Source organism: Leucoraja erinacea, chromosome 2 (genome assembly GCF_028641065.1).
Source record: "Leucoraja erinacea ecotype New England chromosome 2, Leri_hhj_1, whole genome shotgun sequence".
Taxonomy (NCBI): Eukaryota; Metazoa; Chordata; class Chondrichthyes; order Rajiformes; family Rajidae; genus Leucoraja; species Leucoraja erinaceus.
The window spans coordinates 131643455-131665310 of NC_073378.1; the positions used below are offsets into that span (position 1 = coordinate 131643455).

The following is a 21856-nucleotide window of genomic DNA, read 5'->3' on the forward strand; positions in this document are numbered from 1 at the left end:
AGTACTTTGTTAAGGCACCTTTGGCAGCGATTACAGCCTCAAGTCTTCTTGGGTATGACGCTACAAGCTTGGCACACCTGTATTTGGGTAATTTCTCCCATTCTTCTCTGCAGATCCTCTCAAGCTCTGTCAGATTGGATGGGAGAGCGTCGATGCACAGCTATTTTCAGGTCCCTCCAGAGATGTTCGATCAGTTTCAAGTCTGGGCTCTGGCTGGGCCACTCATGGACATTCAGTCTTGTCACAAAGCCACTCCTGCGTTGTCTTGGCTGTGTGCTGAGGGTTGTTGTGTTGTTGGAAGGTAAACCTCTGCCCCAGTCTTCACTCTAGAACACACTGGAGCAAGTTTTCATCAAGGATCTCTCTGTAATTTGCTGCGTTCATCTCGATTCTGATTAGTCTCCCAGCTCCTGCCGCTGAAAAACATCTTCACAGCATGATGCTGCCACCACCATGCTTCACCGTGGGTATGTTATTGGCCAGGTGATGAGCGGTGCCTGGTTTCTTCCAGACATGACGCTTGACATTCAGGCCAAAGTGTTCAATCTTGGTTTCATCAGACCAGAGAATCTTGTTTATCATTGTCTGAGAGTCCTTTAGGTGCCTTTTGGCAAACTCCAAGTGGCCTGTCATGTGCCTTTTAATGAGGAGTGGCTTCCGTCTGGCCATTCTACCATAAAGGCCTGATTGGTGGAGTGCTGCAGATAGAGTTGTCCTTCTGGAAGGTTCTCCCAACTCCACAAAGGAACTCTGTCAGAGTGACCATCGGGTTCTTGGTCACCTCCATGACCAAGGCCCTTCTCCACCGATTGCTCAGTTTGGCCGGGCGGCCAGCTCTACGAAGAGTCCTGGTGGTTCCAAAGTTCTTCCATTTAAGAATGACGGAGGCCACTGTGCTCTTCGGGACCTGCAATACTGCAGAAATTGTTTTATACCTTTCCCCAGATCTGTGTATCGACACAATCCTGTCTCGGAGGTCTACGTCCTTCGTCTTCATGGCTTGGTTTTTGCTCTGACGTACACTGTCAACTGTGGGACCTTATACAGACAGGTGTGTGCCTTTCCAAATCATGTACAATCAATTTAATTTACCACGGGTGGATTCCAATCAAGTTGTAGAAACATCTCAAGGATAATCAATGGAAACAGGATGCATCTAAGCTCAATTTTGAGTGTCAGAGCAAAGGGTCTGAATACTTACGTAAATGTGATATTTCAGTTATTTCATTTTAATAACTGCAAAAATTTCTAAACACCTGTTTTCACTTCTGCATTCTGGGGTATTGTGTGTAGATTGATAATTTAAAAAAAAAGGAATTTAATCCATTTTAAAATAAGGCTGTAAAGTAACAAAATGTGGAAAAATTGAAGGGGTCGGAATACTTTCTGAACGCACTGTATTTACTGAATCCCTTAGATTTTTCTTAAACTAATCTGCAAAGGATACCTCATGCAAGAGAGCATACCAGCACCTCCACTTCCTTAGAAGACTGAAGACATGTGGCACATCTCCAATGACTTTTATCAATTTCTACAGATGCACGATAGAACGCATACTGCTCTCTCAAATCAACTCCATCTACACCATGCTGCCTTGCAAACATAATCAAAGACCACTCACAACCTGATCATTCTTTCTTCTCCCATCGGCAGCATGTAGCACCAGATTCAAGAACAGCTTTTCACCGTTGTTATCGGACTCTTGAATGGGTTTATCATACGCTAGGATCTCCTAATCTACCTTGTTTCTGCCCTTGTACTTGTTTTTTTCAATCTGCCTTGTCTCTGTAGCTGTAACACATATAACTGCAGGTACACAAAAATGCTGGAGAAACTCAGCAGGTGCAGCAGCATCTATGGAGCGAAGGAAATAGGCGACGTTTCGGGCCGAAACCCTTCTTCAGACTGATGGGGGGCGGGGGGAGAGAAGGAAGGAAAAAGGGAGGAGGAGGAGCCCGGGGGCGGGGGGATGGGAGGAGACAGCTCAAGGGTTAAGGAAGGGGAGGAGGCAGCAAGGGCTAGCAAAACTGGGAGAATTCAACGTTCATGCCATCGGACGCAAGCAACCCAGGCGGAATATGAGGTGCTGTTCCTCCAATTTCCGGTGTTGCTCACTCTGGCAATGGAGGAGACCCAGGACAGAGAGGTCGGATTGGGAATGGGAGGGGGAGTTGAAGTGCTGAGCCACCGGGAGTTCAGGTAGGTTATTGCGGACTGAGCGGAGGTGTTTGGCGAAACGATCGCCCCACCTCCGCTTAGTCTCCCCGATGTAGATCAGCTGACATCTAGAGCAGCGGATGCAGTAGATGAGGTTGGAGGAGATGCAGGTGAACCTTTGTCGCACCAGGAACAACTGCTTGGGCCCTTGAATGGAGTCGAGGGGGGAGGTGAAGTGACAGGTGTTGCATTTCTTGCGATTGCAACGGAAAGGTACGGGAGGGAAGGGAAGAATTGACAAGGGAGTTGCGGAGGGAGCGGTCTTTGCGGAAGGCAGATATAGGGGGAGATGGGAAGATGTGGCGAGTGGTGGGGTCACGTTGGAGGTGGCGGAAATGGCGGAGGATTATTTGTTGTATTTGCCGGCTGGTGGGGTGAAAGGTGACGACTAGGGGGACTCTGCCCTTGTTGCGAGTGCGGGGATGGGGAGAGAGAGCAGTGTTGCGGGGTATGGATGAGACCCTGGTGCGAGCCTCATCTATGGTCCGTTCCACACCAGAGCATCGGAAATGTCCTCGTTCTTCAGGGAACGGGGATTCCCCACCACGATGAGGCTCGCACCAGGGTTCCAACACCTCCAAGATGACCCCATGAGGACACATTTCCAATGCTCTGGTCTGTTCCGAAAGACGCTCCCTCCGCATAGATGAGGCTCGCATCCAGGGTCTCATCCATACGGCCCGCAATGTCGCCTACTTTCCTTCGCTCTCTCTCCCCATCCCCCAGCACTTTTGTGTACCTTCGCAACCAGCAGGGCAGAGTCCCCCACACATATAACTGTCTGTTTTGCACAACTCACCTATCCCGACCCCAAGCAAAACATATTTCACTGGCAAATAACAAATCAATAATAAACCAGTCCTCCGCCATTTCCGCCACAGATAGCAGTATTCAACGTTTATTTATCCACATTTCCCACTCGCCACCTATTATTCCCATGCAGAGGTACAGAGTCCAGGAACCAGGATGTATATTGACTATTTGTTCACAGTTAAAATAGCATCTGCAGTTTCATGCATCTCCTATTTTTTTTTAATTCTTTCGACCGGAGTAAGCAACATTTCCCTACTTTCTCAACTATATTCCTTGAAGAATCCTTCTATTATACTGCTTACTGCTCCCTAGTTTTATAAACTGGTGAGACAGGTTGAAAATACAGTAAAATTAATAATCCTCCAAACAACTTTCTGAAGGCCTAACGGTTCAGCAATTGGTTCATCAGATAGTTTGCAGTAGTCTCTTCCCACTCACCCGGGTCCCAGTTCCACAATCCCATTAAACCTATGGATTTACTGGAATGGGTTATTATAAAAGTGCAACACTTAGTAGGTGACTAAAAATCATATTGCAGTATTAATAGAAGTAAAATGCAATAGACATGCAACACATTCAATCTACACTAGTCTCACCTGCCTGCGTTTGGCCCAAATTGTTGAATATATTTGAGAAGATTTCTACATAGAAAGGGCATTAACAGGCTTGGGAAGTGCATTGGAATATTGTATTTAGAAGGGAGACATGATTAAATTGAATGGCACAGCGGACTCAAATGTCTGAATGTCTATTCCTGCTCCTGTTTTCCATTTCTATATTTCTCAAAAACACATTTTTAATCTAGACAATAATTCTTCATTGAGAAACAAATAAATAAATTGCTACTCTTACAACGATATTGTGTACAACGTGAAATCATCATAATCAGACCAAGAAAGTGGAAGCCTTTTCTTGTTCCTGGAGGGCCAATCACATTCTGCAACTGTGCCAGACTCTCAATTTTTTTGATAGAACGGAGATCTTTCCAAAATGATTGTGCAAAGATTTTCAATTGTGCAAATGATTGTACAAAAATATTTGAAAAATGCACTGCTTTTGCTGTTCATTTACAAAAGGAGCTTAGTCCCTCCCCAGCTGGAGGACTTAGCGACATCAGAAGTTGTAGATTCATAGCAGAATTTCAACAGTGTCTCGGGATATATGGATCACTTGATCATAGTTGTACTCCGAGATAATTTGCATGTAAAATATCTGGAGGAAATCCAAATAAATTTCTACTTTCAATTCAAGCATTTTCCTCTGAGGAATTAAGATAGAGAAAGAGAAATTCAAACGAGCAAGTGCAACTTTTGTGGATATTGGGACTATTCCATCTTTTCAGATAAAATAAAAATAGCAGAGGGAGATCTGCACAGACATGGAATGTGAAAATTCTTCTACATGCCTGGGACTAAATTTCATGTCTGACAGTATTGCATGAAGAAATTCTTAAGGACATAAGATTCTCAAGAAACCATATTAACATAATGTTTAAGAAGGAACTGCAGATGCTGGAAAATCAAAGGTAGACAAAAATGCTGGAGAAACTCAGCGGGTGAGGCAGCATCTGTGGAGCGAAGGAAATAGGCGACGTTTCGGGTCGAGACCCTTCTTCGGACTGATGTGGGGGTGGGGCGGGAAGAAGAAAGGAAGAGGCGGAGACAGTGGGCTGTGGGAGAGCTGGGAAGAAGGAGAAATCAGGGACTTCCTATAATTGGAGAAGTCAATGTTCATACCGCTGAGGTGTAAACTACCCAGGCGAAATATATTGTGCTGCTCCTCCAATTTACGGTGGGCCTCACATCTCCATGGAGGAGGCCTAGGACAGAAAGGTCGGATTCGGAATGGGAGGGGGGGGGGGGGTTGAAGTGCTGAGCCACCGGGAGACCAGGCTGGTTATTGCGAACCGAGCGGAGGTGTTGGGCGAAGCGATCGCCAAGCCTATGCTTGGCCTCACCGATGTAGAGCAGCTGACACCTAGAGCAGCGGATGCAATAGATGAGGTTGGAGGAGGGGCAGGTGAATCTCTGTCGCACCTGGAAAAGACTGCTTGGGTCCTTGGATGGAGTCAAGGAGGAGGGGAGGTAAAGCAACAAATGCAGCATTTCCTGTGGTTGCAAGGGAAAGTGCCAGGAGAGGGGGTGGTTTGGGTGGGAAGGGACAAATTGACCAGGGAGTTACAGAGAGAGTGGTCTCTGCGGAAAGCCGAAAGGGGAGGAGATGGGAAGATGTGGCCAGTGGTGGGATCCCATTGGAGATGGTGAAAATGTCAGAGGGTTATTTGTTGTATGTGATGGCTGGTAGGGTGGAAGGCGAGGACAAGGGTGACTCTGTCCTTGTTACGAGCGGGGAGATGGGGAGTGAGAACAGAGTTACGGGGTATAGAAGAGACCCTGGTGAGAGCCTCATCAATAGTAGAAGAGGGGAACCCCCGTTCCCTAAAGAATGAGGACATCTCCGATGCCCTGGTTTGGAACACCTCATCCTGGGTGCAGATGCTGCGTAGACGGAGGAATTGGGAGTAGGGGATGGAGTCCATACAGGAAGCAGGGTGGGAAGAAGCGTAGTCCAGATAGCCATGAGAGTCAGTGGGTTTATAGTAGATGTTGGTCAGTAGTCTGTCACCTGCGATGGAGATAGTGAGGTCTAGAAATGGTAGGGAGATATCGGAAATGGTCCAGGTGTATTTGAGTGTCGGATGGAAGTTAGTGGTGAAATGGGTGCAGGAGGTAGCACCAATGCAGTTGTCAATGTAGCGGAGGTAGAGTTCAGGGATAGGGCCATGGTACGCCTCGAACAAGGATTGTTCGACGTACCCTACAAAGAGGTAGGCATAGCTTGGGCCGATGCGCGTGCCCATAGCTACACCTTGGATTTGGAGGAAATGGTAGGAGTCAAACGAAAAGTTGTCAAGGGCAAGGACCAGCTCCGCTAGGCGGTGGAGAGTATCAGTAGACGGGGATTGGTTGGTTCTGCAGTTGAGGAAGAAACGGAGGGCTCACTATCTCCATCGCAGATGAAGACCCTCCTGGTGGGGGATGGAGTGTAGAGTGACTGGACATCCATGGTGAAGATGAGGGAATGGGGGCCTAGAAAACTGAAGTCATGGAGGAGACGAAGAGCGTGTGAGGTGTCTTGAACATAGGTAGGGAGGGATTTAACCAGCGGGGATATGACGGAGTCGATGTATGTGGAAATAAGTTTGGTGTGGCACGAACAGGCAGAAACAATGGGTCTGCCAGGACAGTCAGGTTTGCGGATTTTGGGGAGAATGTAAAATCGGGCCGTGCGGGGCTGGGGAACAATGAGGTTGGAGGCTTCGCAGGGCATTGAGCCGGTGATGGTCAGTGATAGTGTTAGAGATAGTGGCCTGGTGCTCGTCTGTGGGGTCATGGTCCAAGGATAAGTAGGAGGAGGTGTCTGAGAGTTGGCGCGTGGCCTCAGCCTTGTAGAGATCAGCGCGCCAGACTACCATGGCACCTCACTTGTCAGCAGGTTTGATCACCCAGTCTGGGTTTTTGCAGAGTGAGTGGAGGGCTGTACGTTCAGAGGGGGGAGAGGTTAGAGTGAGAAAGGGGAGTGGAGAAGTTGAGGCACTTGAAATCCCACCGGCAGTTTAAAATAAAAAGGTCTAAAGCCGTTCACCTGCATCTCCTCCAAACTCATCTATTGGATCCGCTGCTCTAGGTGTCAGCTGCTCTACATCGGTGAGACCTACCATAGGCTTGGCGATCGCTTCGCCTAACACCTCCGCTTGGTTCGCAATAACCAACCTGATCTCCCGGTGGCTCAGCACCAACTCCCCCTCCCATTCCGAATCCGACCTTTTTGTCTGGGCCTCCTCTATGGCCAGAGTGAGGCCCACCGTACATTGGAGCAGCACCTCATATTTCGCTTGGGTAGTTTACACCCCAGCAGTATGAACATTGACTTCTTCAATTTTAGGTAATCCCTGCTTTCTCCTTCTTTCCCCTCCCCTTCTCAGCTCTCCCACAGCCCACTGTCTCCGCCCCCCCCCCCCCCCCACCCCCATCAGCCTGAAGAAAGGTCTCGACCCGAAACGTCGCCTATTTCCTTCGCTCCACAGATGCTGCCTCACCCGCTGAGTTTCTCCATATTAACATAATGAATCACTTTACCACCACTGATTAAAATATTTGAGATGTAAAACTTGGATAATCAAGAGTCAATTGATAGCAAATGGACGAACAGGTGATCAATAGAATCACTTAATTCTATTAAAAAGAAATACTTAAGGTACAATTTGAAAAGATTTTTCTGCTTTGTTACCATTTCTTGCTCAACGAAAGCAGAAAAATCTTTTCAAATTGTACCTTAAGATTATTTGTTTTTAATAGAATTAAGTGATTTAATTAAATACTGAAACTGAAAGATCTCCCTTCAAAACACAACAATACTTGCCCTGACCTAAACTAAGTCCTGAATTATTTTGACACAATAAGCGAGTTTGGTATTCCGACTGCGCATGCCCATGTCATAGGTCACTGGAGATAAACACTGGAGGGTGCGGATCTGCTGTGTGTTATCTTTGGTTATCTGACCTTCATTTCAGCCAGTGCTTTATGCTTCTGGGTCCATGGTCGGGGTCAGGCGCCGCCGCTGGGCCGTAACCCCCCTCCACCCGTGAGCCTGTGGGCCGCCGCCCCGGATGTCTCAGACGGGCTACCCGGGGAGGGGGGTAAACGGGGCGGTCCAGCGGCGGCTCCGGGGACACGGGCTCGACCCCGGTTGCGGATGAGGCACAGAACTGTGTGCGCTGTCCCGTCTCCCACTGGCATCTGCCCCCTCTCTCTCTCTCTCTCGCTGTTACACCCGCTCTACCGCTACCTGGCACCCTGTTCCTCAGATTAAATATATTTTTACACATAAATCACGAATAAAGATAAGAATTTACATACAATTTATGCAGCCAGCACTTCATTCACTTTTTCTTTATAGCCAGTGACCTTCGACAAATATGATGATTCCTTGCGTTTCTCGGAATACCAAACTCGCTTATTAAAATTGTCAACAACAAGCTAAAATGAACAGCTGAATGAATCCAGGGAGGCACATGGACTGGATTAGAAAACTGGACTAGATTCAAAAAGGCAAGAGGAAACACATGGCTGAGAGTGCACAACATTTACAGCATTCTACTCAGGATCAGCACAGACTAAAGAACTGATGCTGCTGTTCAGATTTGTTTCTTTAATCAACACTGACATTAAGGAGATAAGAGATTTATTATAAATTGGACTAAAGTTTCTAGAATGTGGACATAACGTTTGATTTGTGCATGCTTGCAGATGTCCCAGTGGAAATGTGTGAAACATAAAATGAATGATGAGATACAAAGTAATAATATTTAGTTTATAATCCACCAGATCTAGTCATTTTGTTTCATCATGAAAAAATATTTGAAAATATTTTGCGAGAAAAATCATTGACCGTGATCATTATCGGAAACCGTTTGCAATCTTATTGGATCACATCACAAAAATACTGGCAGTCTGAGTGGTAACTCTGATTCACCCCCAGCAATAATCCTCCCATAAATAGCAGTATAAATAATTTACACCAGCTGTCATAACCCCAGTTAATATTGCTAGTTCACCGCCTTGTTCCAAGTCAGTGTTCTATTTCTTCTATTAAAAAGTATCCATTGAATCATCAAGGCGGAGGAATCACGCTTCAACCCATGCCTCGTCCTCTTTCAGTCCTACCCCCCAAATCTACTCACTTAGCCCATAAAATTTCACTGTACCTTCATTGGTTAAGTGACAATAAACATAAACTTGAACTTGAAATTACTTTCCCTACTGTCATCTAACTATTATTTGGTGGTTGAGATCAATTCTGTTTTGTATAAATCACTTTTACAGGGAGCGAGCTCCAGATCAGAACTATTTTCTGCACAGCTTCACCATCCTTACAAACCCCACCGACCCAACCCAACCCGACTTCTGCTCTTGTTCTTAAACTGCTTGCATAAATGTTGCTCACTGAAGGTTTTAAAGTGCATAGAGAAGCTATGGGCAGGACATTCTCCCAGTGAAAGTCATAAAAGTCAATAGAAGGCTTCCTCTTCTAAAGATGATGCCAATGGCACTTTCCAGTGTCGCTGCCCTTTGGTCTTTGAGCATCAGCAGCATTGCATTGAGACCAGCCTAATGCTGACCTCAGACATTGTACAGTAATCAGAAAGGCATGCAATGTCATCTCATGTCCGTCTATAAACGTAACTAACCAGAATTATGGGAAGGGGTCATGCATGGTATGTAACAAAGTAATGGGCAATAAACTGACGAGTAGAGAAAGCCCAAACAGTTCCCAATGACACTGAATAATACTATCACCACGATCCATGATTTGGGGAAATCGAACTTTCTTTTGGTGTTGGGGGGGGGTGTGAGTTTTCACTGATACAATTTGATAAAAGCAGCACGGTTGCTGTTATTCATTTACTATCTACAAGTATAGATCCAGTCATCTAAATGGATGCAGCCACGGCATTAAAAGCTCATCACTTCCGAGCACGGAACTGTTTAGCCAATTAGCATTCTGCTATAGAACAAGGTATTCACCTCCTCCGATACCCACACAACATATTTGCAGGGTGCACACACCGAAGAATATTGTGTAAACATTTACTAATTCTGATAGTCTTTCCTTCCTCTCTAAGAGTTAGGCCTTGCCAAATACATCAATTTCTCTAGAACACTTCAAACTCAGCAACACTTCACAAGTTCTACACAATCACTGGGTCAAAGTCCATAAGTTTAATTACCAACACTTGTGGAGAAGTGAACAGTATTGGAGTTGCAGTAACTCGTCTTAGTAGCAAAACCGGATAAATATCTCCCTCATCCAAAAGTAATCATGTGAAAGCTGAACGCTTTCCACCCCCACTCCTCCACCTTTACTGATATCAGTTAATCCAGCAAAAGTAATCACTCCTCTCCAGCCTCTTGTTTTTTGTAGTCCTTTTCTTTTCATTGTGTTATTGAATGCATGCAAATTATCTACCGTTTATGTTTGTGTGTGTTGCCTGAATCTATGTGATGCTTATGCAAGCAACATTTTAATTGTGACTGTATCTCACTGTACTTGTACACACGATATGGATAGGAAATGTTTAGAGGGATAAGGGCCAAACTCCGGAAAATGGGACTAGTTTCTTGGTTGACATGAGCGAGTTGGGCAAATGGCCTGTTTCCTTGCAGTATGACTATGACAATAAACTTGACATTACAAAATTATAAATTTTGCATTCAGACATTTTCCAGTCATTTTCCAAGCTCTTGCTCCCAAGTTCTATAAGCGAGTTCGGTATTCCGAAAAACGCAAGAATCATGGGATTTGTCAAAGGTCACTGGCTACAAAGAGAAAGCGAACAAAGCACTGTCTGCATAAGCTGTATGTAAATTCTTATCTATATTCATGATTTATGTGTAAAAATATATTTAATCTTAGGAATGGGGGTGCCAGGTAGCGGTAGAGTGGGTGCAACAGTGAGAGAGAGGAGGCAGATGCCAGTAGGAGACAGAAGAGAGCACACACAGACCCACGCCTCATCCACAGCCCGGGTCGAACCCATGTCCCCGGCGCCGCTGAACCGCCGCTGGACCACCCCGTTCCCCCTCCCCCCCCAGGCGGCCCGTCCCCGCCCAGGGGGCGTTCGGAGACGTCCGGGGCGACCCCGGAGGGCCGGCCCACAGGCTGGCGGGGTGGCTCCAGGCCGGCCCCGCTGCTACTGCCGAGGAACCCATTCCTTTTCTCTGGGGATGCTGCCTGTCCTGCCGCAGCACCCCGCGCACACCCACACCTCGGCGGGGTCCACGCTTGGTGTTGCAACGGCTCGGCTGGACGGGCAGCATCCTCTGAGAAAAGGAATGGGTGACTTTTAGGGTCGAGACCCTTCTCCGGAGATGTGGCCTGGCGCTCGACCCCCGCCGCCACCAAACCTCCCCGTCTGAGTCACAACACGCTCCAACGGGCCCGGCCCGACCTCCAGACAGGGACGGCGGCGCTGGAGACCCGCGCTCAATCATGGACCCCGACCCCACGGAGCAGCACTCACTGAAAAAAGGTCCAATAACCAAAATACAACACACAGCAGATCTGCACCCTCCAATGTTTATCTATAGTGACCTATGACCTGGGCATGCGCAGTTGGAATACCAAACTCGCTTATTCTAGTGATGCCAAAAGAATCTAAGCTAATAAATCATCTCTGTGGTATATTTTCGAAGATTGAAAACAAATTAAACTAAAACTAAAAACCTTTCTTTCTCAGATGGAAGACAAAGATCCCAGAACAAGGGGTCACAGTTTAAGGATAAGGGGGAAATCTTTTAGGACCGAGATGAGGAAAACTTTTTTCACACAGCGAGTGGTGAATCTCTGGAATTCTCTGCCGCAGAAGGTAGTTGAGGCCAGTTCATTGGGTATATTTAAGAGGGAGTTAGATGTGGCCCTTGTGGCTAATGGGATCAGGGGGTATGGAGAGAAGGCAGGAACAGGATACTGAGTTGGATGATCCGCCATGATCATATTGAATGGCGGTGCAGGCTCGAAGGGCTGAATGGCCTACTCCTGCACCTATTTTCTATGTTTCTATGATAGTACCACTTATCCCTTAATCAATACCAGATCTAATAATTTTTACATTTTTGTTCCCCGTTTGGTTCAAATAGTTTAAAAAGCCAATTTAGCAGGAAAACATTTGTTTGGAAGGTGCCATTTATCAATTTCTGTTGGTGATAAAGCAGTAATCATTAATATAATTTTTCTCAGGATTTCTTAGAATTCTTTGTGGATTATGTTGCTCAAAATTTATTTGAAGTTGGAGAATAGTTAGTGAAAATCAGCAGTAATCCAGTTGTAAAATAAACAAAAGATGTTGGACAGATTATAACTTGAAGATCAAACCATGTACATGTTATTACCCATGTATTTACTGGTATACCTTTGAATTTAAAATATGCTTTTGTTCTGATGATTCAAAATTTACATTGGCTCCAAAAACCATGTTAATGAAAATATTACAGGGAAAGGAAAAATTAGAAATTTCGACCAGGCAGAGGGAGAGCAAGGAGGGAAGAGACAATGACTTTGGGACTTTAAACCAAAGATCTGTGTTGAGTGTTTGTTATTTATTCTATGTTATGACTGCAGGCTAAACCCATTTCATTGCACTGAAAGGTGCAATGACAATAAATTGAATCCAATCCAATCCAATTCAGACAAGCATTTACCTGTCTGAAATGCCCAAGGGTAAGCACAACAGAGGCCCACAGATTCCTGCAGAACTTGACTGGTCTGTCTTCGATCAGTAAATCAGGTATGACATGAACAATTTACTGTTCATCCCATGCATCTTAATCCAGTCTTTTTCTCACGGTAGAATGTCAAATATTAGAGGGCATAAATTTGTCAAGAGGATGAACATTTAAAGAAGATTTAGACAGCACTTTTTTTAATTTTAAACACATAGTGGCCGATGCCCAGTACTGACTACCAGAGAAGGTGGTAGGAGCACATACAATAGTAACTTTTAAGACTCATTTAAATGGAGGCACAACCTGGAAGGAGCAGAGGGATGAGGATCGCGAGCAGATAGATGGGATTCGTTTGGATTTGCATTATTGTCGGTGCAGACATCGGGCTGAAAGGCTAATTCACATTGGCAGACAGGAAAGGTCTATTCCTGTCCTGCATTGTTCTATGTAAATAACTTTCACATCATCCTTGTATTTTTTTGCCCTGCACTTTGAAAATGTGCCACCAAATCTTTCCAACCAGTCACTAATGTTAATAGTTACTTTTCAAGTACCCTATCCAAGTAATCTTACATACCTCTTAAATCTCTTCATACGTCCTTGCTCCAAAGAAAACAACTGACAGTTCTCAATTTAGGACACTGCAGATTGTTTTAAGTGTTCACATTAGGGCAATCGTGTTTATGGGTGTCAGGAGTTATGCAGAAAAGGCAGGAGAATGGGTTTAGGCGGGAGAGATAGATCAGCCATGATTGAACGGCGGAGTAGACGATGGACCGGATGGCGTAATTCTGCTCCTATCACTTATATTTATATAAAATATAAGAGCCTATGTTTCGAATGGCCTATATAGTGGCAATAATCAGCATATTATGGCATGGCACTAAAACGTGTTGAACGTTCCTGAGTATTGCATTTTATTGTGAATGCTGCAAATGGCACAACGTTTGCAGATAGTAAGGGGCATAAGTTTAGTATAGACAATAGACAATAGGTGCAGGAGTAGGCCATTCGGCTCTTTAAGCCGTTCAATATAATCATGGCTGATCATCCACAATCAGTTCCTGCCTTCTCGCCATATCCCCTGACTCCGCTATCTTTAAGAGCTCTATCTAACTCTCTCTTGAAAGCATCCATAGAATTGGCCTACAGTGCCTTCTAAGGCAGAGAATTCCATGGATTCACAACTCTCTGGGTGAAAAAGTTTTTCCTCATCGCCGTTCTGAATGGCCTACCCCTTATCCTCAAACTGTGGCCCCTGGTTCTGGACTCTCCCAACATCAGGAACATGTTTCCTGCCTCTAGCGTGTCCAATCCTTTAATAATCTTATATGTTTCAATAAGATGCCCTCTCATCCTTCTAAATTCCAGAGTTTACAAGCCCAGCCACTCTATTCTATCAACATAGGACAGTCCCGCCATCCCGGGAATTAACCTTCTGAATCTGCACTCCTACGCTGCAATTCCTCCAGTTTGATGACCTCGAAAAGATCATCCACACATTTATCTCCTCCCGCCTCGATTAATAATAATAATAATACTAAATTTTATTTATGGGCGCCTTTCAAGAGTCTCAAGGACACCTTACAAAAATTTAGCAAGTAGAGGAAAAACATGCAAGCCGAATGAAATAAATAGTAAGAGACATGACTAGTACACAAATTAAAGACAGAATTCAGTTCAAAACACAATACGAGGCAATTCAAGCACAGATGAAAAGGGAGGGGGACGTGGGGCTAAGGATAGGCAGAGGTGAAGAGATGGGTCTTGAGGCGGGACTGGAAGATGGTGAGGGACACGGAATTGCGGATCAGTTGGGGGAGGGAGTTCCAGAGCCTGGGAGCTGCCCTGGAGAAGGCTCTGTCCCCAAAACTGCGGAGGTTGGACTTGTGGATGGAGAGGAGACCGGCTGATGTGGATCTGAGGGACCATGAGGGTTGGTAGGGGGAGAGGAGGTCAGTGAGATATGGGGGGGCCAGATGGTGGAGGGCTTTGTAGGTGAGGACCAGGATTTTGTAGGTGATCCGGTGGGAGATGGGAAGCCAGTGAAGTTGTTTGAGGACTGGAGTGATGCGATGCCAGGATTTGGTGTGGGTGATGAGTCGGGCGGCTGCGTTCTGGACCAGTTGGAGTCGGTTGATGTAGGTGGAGCTGATGCCAAGGAGAAGTGAGTTGCAGTAGTCCAGTCGGGAGGAGATGAAGGCATGGATGAGTCTTTCAGAAGCTGGAGGTGTGAGAGAGGGTCTGATTTTGGTGATGTTACGGAGGTGAAAGAAGGAGGTTTTAATGACATGGCGGATGTGAGGCTCAAGTGAGGCTTGGCGTGAGGCTCAACCTCACGTCAAGGTTGCGGGCCTGGGGAGATGGGGAGACAGTGGTGCCGTCGATGGTGAGAGTGGGGTTATTGATTTTGCTGAGTGTGGATTTGGAGCCTACGAGGAGGAATTCTGTTTTATCGCTGTTTACTGATTACTGCAACTCCCTTTGCACTGGCATCAGCCAATGTTCCCTGTCGCGCCGGCAACTGGTCCAGAACGCCGCAGCGAGACTCCTATAACGTTAGTACCTCCATCAATGTAAAGCACTTTGGTCAAAGAGAGTTGTTTTTTAAATGTGCTATAGAAATAAAAGTGACTTGACTCCTTCAATAGCAAGAATATAGTAAAGTGTCTTGATGCGAGAAATGAACATGATCTGCCCAAGGTGGTGAATGGTGTAATCTGGAGTGGTGGGGGAGAAAATTACCGAGGATGGGGAACATGATTAATGTAGTCAGTATAAGTGGGTGGCTGATGTACTTAGTGGACCGATGGGCCTGATCCCATGCTGTTATCCACCTGACCACAATGAATAACTAAATAAAAGACGAGGGGTTGAATGGGTCACTTCGATTCTTTGTGGTCTTGAATACCTCAGCCTTCTTGCTTGATAATTTGTAAACATCGAGACTAAATCAGCAAATTGCTGGGGGCGGGGGGGGGGGGGGGGGGCTCAGTACTATTGCAAATGCATAAATCTTTAAAATTCCGCAGTGCCCTGGGCTGTTTCAATTTGGAGAAGGCTGGATACAAATCAGTTCACCCGTTTGTTTTATTATTCGCGTGACAGGTAGAAGTAAAAATGATCAGCGTTGGTCTTCGTGAACAATAGGATCGGGTAATTTAACTATTCATTTGTGTGTCACCATTCAATGACACTAAATTAAACGTAGACCGCACTAGTGAACACTGAATCGACAGTCACGACCAAGGTTATACATCCATTCAGGGAGTTAAATGACAGCTCCACTCCTCTCCGCAGTAACTAAAGTACGGGAACGTGGAAAGTTAAGCCAATAATGATTACACTTGTTAAAAAAAAAGTGTCCACTGACAAGCCAACTTAATAAAGATTGTCTCAGCAGTGGATAAAGTGCTTCAATTTAAGTGCAATCGCGGAGATTGGCCAAGCCTTTATCTCTGAGAGTTTAACGCCCGGGCCCTCCCGTTTGTTTGCGCCTTTCGCCCAGGCCCCCCCACCCCCGATTCCCAGCCTCTGCTCTGATCACTTACTGCGCTCCAGCAGATGAGCTCGTTGGTGTCGGGATCCTCGATTAAAGTCCACAGCTTGGTGAGGAAAGCGGGCACGTTGCTGCCGTGCGCGTCCATCGGGAGCCCGGGGAAGGCCCCAGGCCTGGGAGCCGGCACAGGGAGGAGTGGAGGTGGTGGTGGTGGTGGGATGGAGGGGAGCAGAGAGAGAGAGAGTAACTGTTACCAGGCGACTGTCAACGCCCCGCACCACAGGCGCTTTCCCCAATGAGCAGTCACGGGGGGGAAATACGAAGGGAGGGAAGCTTTAAACACTGTCTACTGTGAGCTGGGAGACGGCGCTTAACCCGCCTCAGCGCGGTCCCCGGCAACGGCCGCCATCTTACTCACGCAGCAGCAACAGCAGCAACTCTGCTCCACGCCCCTCCCTCCCCTCCCCTCCACAAAAACCTCACATTATACCTCAAATTATCCACCACCACATTATATTCTCCTCTCTACATCGAAAACCAAACGATGTATTTAATCAAGGGGGCTGACAAGTCAAAAATCAGAAAAATCATATTTGACCCTTGACCGCTGTTCTTTTTTTTAAAAAATAACGCCAACCAATCCACACTTTCTGTCGATCGGGTTTGCTTTTGTCGGAATGCCAACGGTATGCCCCGTTTGGGTTTTTATTGTATTTTAAACGAATAAGGGTGGTGTTGGTGACCTGTGACCTGCCTCTGCCTTGGCCGCTGCCTCGGCCGTTCCTCTAGTAAGATGGCGGCAGAGAGCATGTCGGTGGCCGGGAGGAGCAGCAGCGGCATCAAGGTGATCGGGGGGACCAAGAGGCTGGCCCCGGCCCCGGGCCCCGAGCTTCAGGAGCAGGTTAGTAGTGTGTGGGTGTTTGTGGAAGTTTGCGCCAATCGATCTGTCACCTTGTGAGAGAAGCGCGGCGTGCTGGCTGATCCTGGAAACGCGTAACGTGGGTTAGGAAGCCGAACATGCGACCAAAGATTTTAGAGGAGCTCCTCTATCATCTTTGCATGCGACTGCCTTCTTGTTTCAAGGGGGAGAAGGGGAGAGGGGGGGAGAGAGACTCCTTCCCACAGGTATAGACTGAAGAAGACTTGGAGCGTCCTATCTGATGAATTTCAGTCTTTTGAAGTTGGCTCCATGGAAGATGGCAAACTCCATGGAAGAAGCAAACTTTCATGCCAAAGGAATTCAAGGAGAAATACATATCCAGCCATGGATTGTGCAGTTGAATTCTAGAAATGATACAGGGAGCGGCTGCTTGGCCGATAATCACCAAGTGCATGAAGTAGAGTGTTTATACCTCTTGCACTAGGTCCATATCTCTACCCGTCATCTCCACTAGTCATCACTGTTCAAGTACAGAACAACGTGGTTAGTAAAGGCATTGGTAGAAGAACCACCAGGGACAAGGCGATTTAACCCTGCAAGCCTTTTCCATTATTGAATATTATAACTTACCTGCAACACACCTCCCCATGCATTCACTTCACCTGCATCCTTTTGCAGATCACTTCTGCTGCAACGCACGCTTTCCCAGGTAGCTCCAAGCCGTTAAGAAATGGGAAGTTTAATCGGGACACTTGACTGCTTCACATTGTCTTTTGGGGAACTGCAAATAACTGAAGGGCAGGCAGGCAGACAAGACAATGCAGGTAGAAAAAAATGCTGGAGAAACTCTGAAGAAGGGTTTCGACCCGAAACGTTGCCTATTTCCTGCGCTCTATTGATGCTGCCTCACCCGCTGAGTTTCTCCAGCATTTTTGTCTACCTTCAATTTTCCTGCATCTTTCCAGTTCCTATGCAGGTGCTGCAATCTGGAACAACAAACAATCTACTGGAAGAACTCAGTGGGTTGAGCAGCATCTATGGGAGAAAATGAATTGTTGATGTTATAGTTGAAATCCTGCATCAGTAGTAGATTGTTGTGGCATTCCATAAATGACAGTCTGCCAACTTATAGTATTCTCATTGATTCCAATCATTTTTTGATCTGAACCATGTGAACAAGGAATTTCATTACACCCTGGTGTTGTTGTATCTGAATTAAACCTAATATGAAACTAATTAATCCCAAACTAACTAATGTCCATAAGCATGGAAGTAGGCCCTTTGGCCCACCCTGTACATGCCATTTGCCTCCCTCAAAACTATTCCCACCCATATTTGCCTAAACGTCTTTTGAAAGTTATAACTGTATCCACTTCTGCAGTTTCCTCTGGCAGCTCATTTCAGATACGGACCAAACTGCTTAATCTCCCGCCTTAAGCCCAAGTGCTCTAGTTTTAGAATCCTCTGCCTCACTTGAAAAGACAGTCTAGGTCATTTGACGGAGGTATAGGGACAAGTGTTGCATCTCCTGAGGTTGCAGGGGAAAGTACCTGGTGGGGAGGGGGTGGTTTTTTGTGGGAAGGGATGAGTTGACCAGGGAGTTGCGGAGGGAATGGTCTCTGCGGAAAGGTGTCAAATCGACAATTTGAGGAGAAGGGAAAATCGGAAGTGTCAGTATTATAGTTGAGCAAAGGGGGCTATCGTGAGGGAGTAGCTGGCCAAAGTTGACTGGAAAGAGACCATAGCAGGGATGACAGTGGAACAACAATGGCAGGTATTTCTGGGACAAATACAGAAGGTGCAGGATCATTTCATTCCAAAGAGGAAGAAAGATTCTAAGGGGAGTAAGGGGTGACAGTGGCTGACAAGGGACGTCAATGACAGTACAAAAATAAAAGAGAAGAAGTACAACATAGCAAAGAGGAGCTGGAAGCCAGAGGATTGGGAAACTTTTAAAGAGCGACGGAAGATAACTAAAAAGGTAATACGGGGAGAAAAGATGAGGTACGAAGGTAAGCTAGCCAAGAATATGAAGGAGGATAGTAAAAGCTTATTCAGGTATGTGAAGAGGAAAAAATTGGACCCTTTAAGACTGAAATAGGTGAATTTATTATGGGGAACAAGGAAATGGAAGATGAGTTGGACAGGTACTCATTAGTGGGCAAAATTAGAGCACTTGGTGTTGGGGTTAGGCTACTGACATGGATAGAAATGTTTTAAGAAAGAACTGCAGATGCTGGAAAGATTGAAGGTAGACAAAAATGCTTGAGAAACTCAGCGGGTGAGGCAGCACCTATGCAGCGAAGGAATAGGTGACTTTTCGGGTCGAGACCCTTCAGACTGATGTGGAGGTGGAGGGGGGAGGGGGCGCGGGAAGAAGAAAGGAAGAGGCTGAGACAGTAGGCTGTGGGAGAGCAGGGAAGGGAAGGGGAAGGAGGGAGAAAGCAAGGACCACCTGAAATTGGAGAAGTCAATGTTCATACTGCTGGGGTGTAAACTGCCCTAGCGAAATGTGAGGTGCTGCTCCTCCAATTTGCGGTGGGTGGCCCACGAGGAGGCCCAGGACAGAAAGGTCGGATTCGGAATGGGAGGGGCAGTTGAAGTGCTGGGCCACCGGGAGATCAGGTTGGTTATTGTGAACCGAACGGAGGTGTTGGGCGAAGCGATCGCCAAGCCTACGCTTGGTCTCACCAAAGTAGAGCAGCTGACACCTAGAACAGCAGATGCAATAGATGAGGTTGGAGGAGGTGCAGGTGAACCTCTGCCTCACTTAAGGACTCTATCCCCTACTCCCAATTCCTCCATCTACACCGCATCTGCACCCAGGATGAGGTATTCCAAACCAGGGCCTCTTCGACTATAGATGAGGCTCTCACCAGCGTCGTCTCTATATCCCGCAGCTCCGCTCTCACTCCCCACCCCCCACTCGTAACAAGGATAGAGTCCCCCTTGTCCTCACCTTCCACCCCACCAGCCGTCACATACAATAGATAAGCCTCCGACATTTTCGCCACCTCCAACGTGATCCCACCACTGGCCACATCTTCCCGTCTCGTCCTCTTTCGGCTTTCCGCAGAGACCACTCCCTCCATAACTCCCTGGTCAATTCGTCCCTTCAAGACTAGGCTTGTATTCACTGGAGTTTAGAAGGATGAGGGGGGAAATCTTATAGAAACATATAAAAGGACTGGACAAGCTAGATGCAGGAAAAATGTTCCCAATGTTGGGCGAGTCCAGAACCAGGGGCCACAGTCTTAGAATAAAGGGGAGGTCATATAAGACTGAGGTGAGAAAAAAACGTTTTCACCCAGAGAGTTGTGAATTTATGGAATTCCCTGCTACAGAGGGCAGTGGAGGCCAAGACTGGATGGATTTAAGAGAGAGAGAGATAGAGCTCTAGGGGTTAGTGGAGTCAAGGGATATGGGGAGAAGGCAGGCACGGGTTATTGATAGGGGACGATCAGCCATGATCACAATGAATGGCGGTGCTGGCTCGAAGGGCCGAATGGCCTCCTCCTGCACCTATTTTCTATGTTTCCCACCCAAACCACCCCCTCCCCTGGTACTTTCCCTTGCAACTGCAGGAAATGCTACACTTGTCGCTTTACCTCCTCCCTTTCCCTCCCCCATCCAAGGACCCAAGCAATCTTTCCAGGTGAGGCAGAGGTTCACCTGCACCTCCTCCAACCTCATCTATTGCATCCGCTGCACTTGTTGTCAGCTGCTCTACATCGGTGAGACCAAGCGCAGGCTCAACGATCGCTTCGCCCAACGCCTCTGCTTGGTTCGCACTAACCAACCTGATCTCGCGATGGCTCAGCACCAACTCCCCTTCCCATTCCAAATCCAACCTTTCTGTCCTGGGCCTCCTCCATGGCCAGAGTGAGTCCCACCGCAAATTGGAGGAGCAGCACCTCGCGTTTTGCTTGGGTAGTTTACACCCCAGCGGTATGAACATTGACTTCTCCAATTTCAGGTAGTCCTTGCTTTCTCCCTCCTTCCCCTCCCCTTCCCAGCTCTCCCACAGCCTACTGTCTCCGCCTCTTCCTTTCTTCTTCCCGCCCCCCACCTCCTCGTGAGTCTGAAGAAGGGTCTCGACCCGAAAAGTCACCTATTCCTTCGCTCCATAGATGCTGCCTCACCCGCTGAGTTTCTCCAGCATTTTTGTCTACCTTGGATAGAAAATTGGTTGGCAGACAGGAAACAAAGAGTAGAGATTAACGGGTCCCTTTCATAATGGTAGGCAGTGACTAGTGGGGTACCACAAGGCTCAGTGCTGGGACCGGAGTTATTTACTATATACATTAATGTTTTAGATGAAGGGATTAAAAGTAACATAACAAATTTGCAGATGACACAAAGCTGGGTGGCAGTGTGAACTGTGAGGAGGATGCAGGGTGACTTGGACAGGTTGGGTGAGTGGGCAGATGCATGACAGATGTAGTTTAATGGGGATAAATGTGACGTTATCCACTTTGGTGGCAAGAACAGGAAGGCAAATTATTATCTGAATGGTGTCAAGTTGGGAAAAGGAGAAGTACAATGAGATCTGGGTGTCCTTGTTCATCAGTCAATGAAAGTAAGCATGCAGGTACAGCAGGCAGTGAAGAAAGCTAATGGCGTCTTGGCCTTCATAACAAGAGGAGTTGAACATAGGAACAACGAGGTCCTTCTGCAGTTGTATAGGGCCCTAGTGAGACCGCACCTGGAATACTGTGTGCAGTTTTGGTCTCCAAATTTGAGGAAGAACATTCTTGCTATTGAGAGGGTAGGTTTATGAGGTTAATTCCCAGGGTGGCAGGACTGTCATATGTTGAAAGAATGGAGCGACTGGGCTTGTATACAATGGAATTTAGAAGGATGAGAGGGGATCTTATTGAAACATATAAGATTATTAAGGGATTGGCCACGCTAGAGGCAGGAAACGTGTTCCCGATGTTGGGGGAGTCCAAAACCAGGGGCTACTGTTTAAGAATAGAGGTAGGCTATTTAGAACATGAGGAAACACTTTTTCACCCAGAGAGTTGTGAATCCGTGGAATTCTCTGCCTCAGGCAGTGGAGGCCGATTCTCTGGATGCTTTCAAGAGAGAATTCTTAAAGGTTGTGGAGTCAAGGGATATGGGGAGAAGTCAGGAACGGGGTACTGATTGTGGATGATCACA

General features: G+C 46.7%; 2 protein-coding genes across 3 annotated transcripts in view; one reads left to right on the forward strand and one right to left on the reverse strand.

Annotated features, from left to right (window-relative positions):
* hsf1 (heat shock transcription factor 1) overlaps positions 1–16261 on the reverse strand; it is an 89292-nt gene extending 73031 nt beyond the window's left edge. Inside the window, exon 1 of one of the 2 annotated variants that reach the window (XM_055665402.1) lies at positions 15866–16261. In XM_055665402.1, coding sequence (XP_055521377.1) covers positions 15866–15961 — 96 coding nt within the window. In that variant the 5' untranslated portion in view covers positions 15962–16261. The remainder of the gene's footprint in view (positions 1–15865) is intronic. The other variant, XM_055665408.1, reaches the window with a different exon arrangement.
* A 60-nt stretch (positions 16262–16321) lies between these two features.
* The window catches only part of bop1 (BOP1 ribosomal biogenesis factor), a 176806-nt gene continuing 171271 nt past the window's right edge, over positions 16322–21856 (forward strand). The window contains exon 1 of the mRNA XM_055665391.1: positions 16322–16714. Within this exon, the coding sequence (XP_055521366.1) occupies positions 16607–16714 (108 nt within the window). The 5' untranslated portion in view covers positions 16322–16606. The remainder of the gene's footprint in view (positions 16715–21856) is intronic.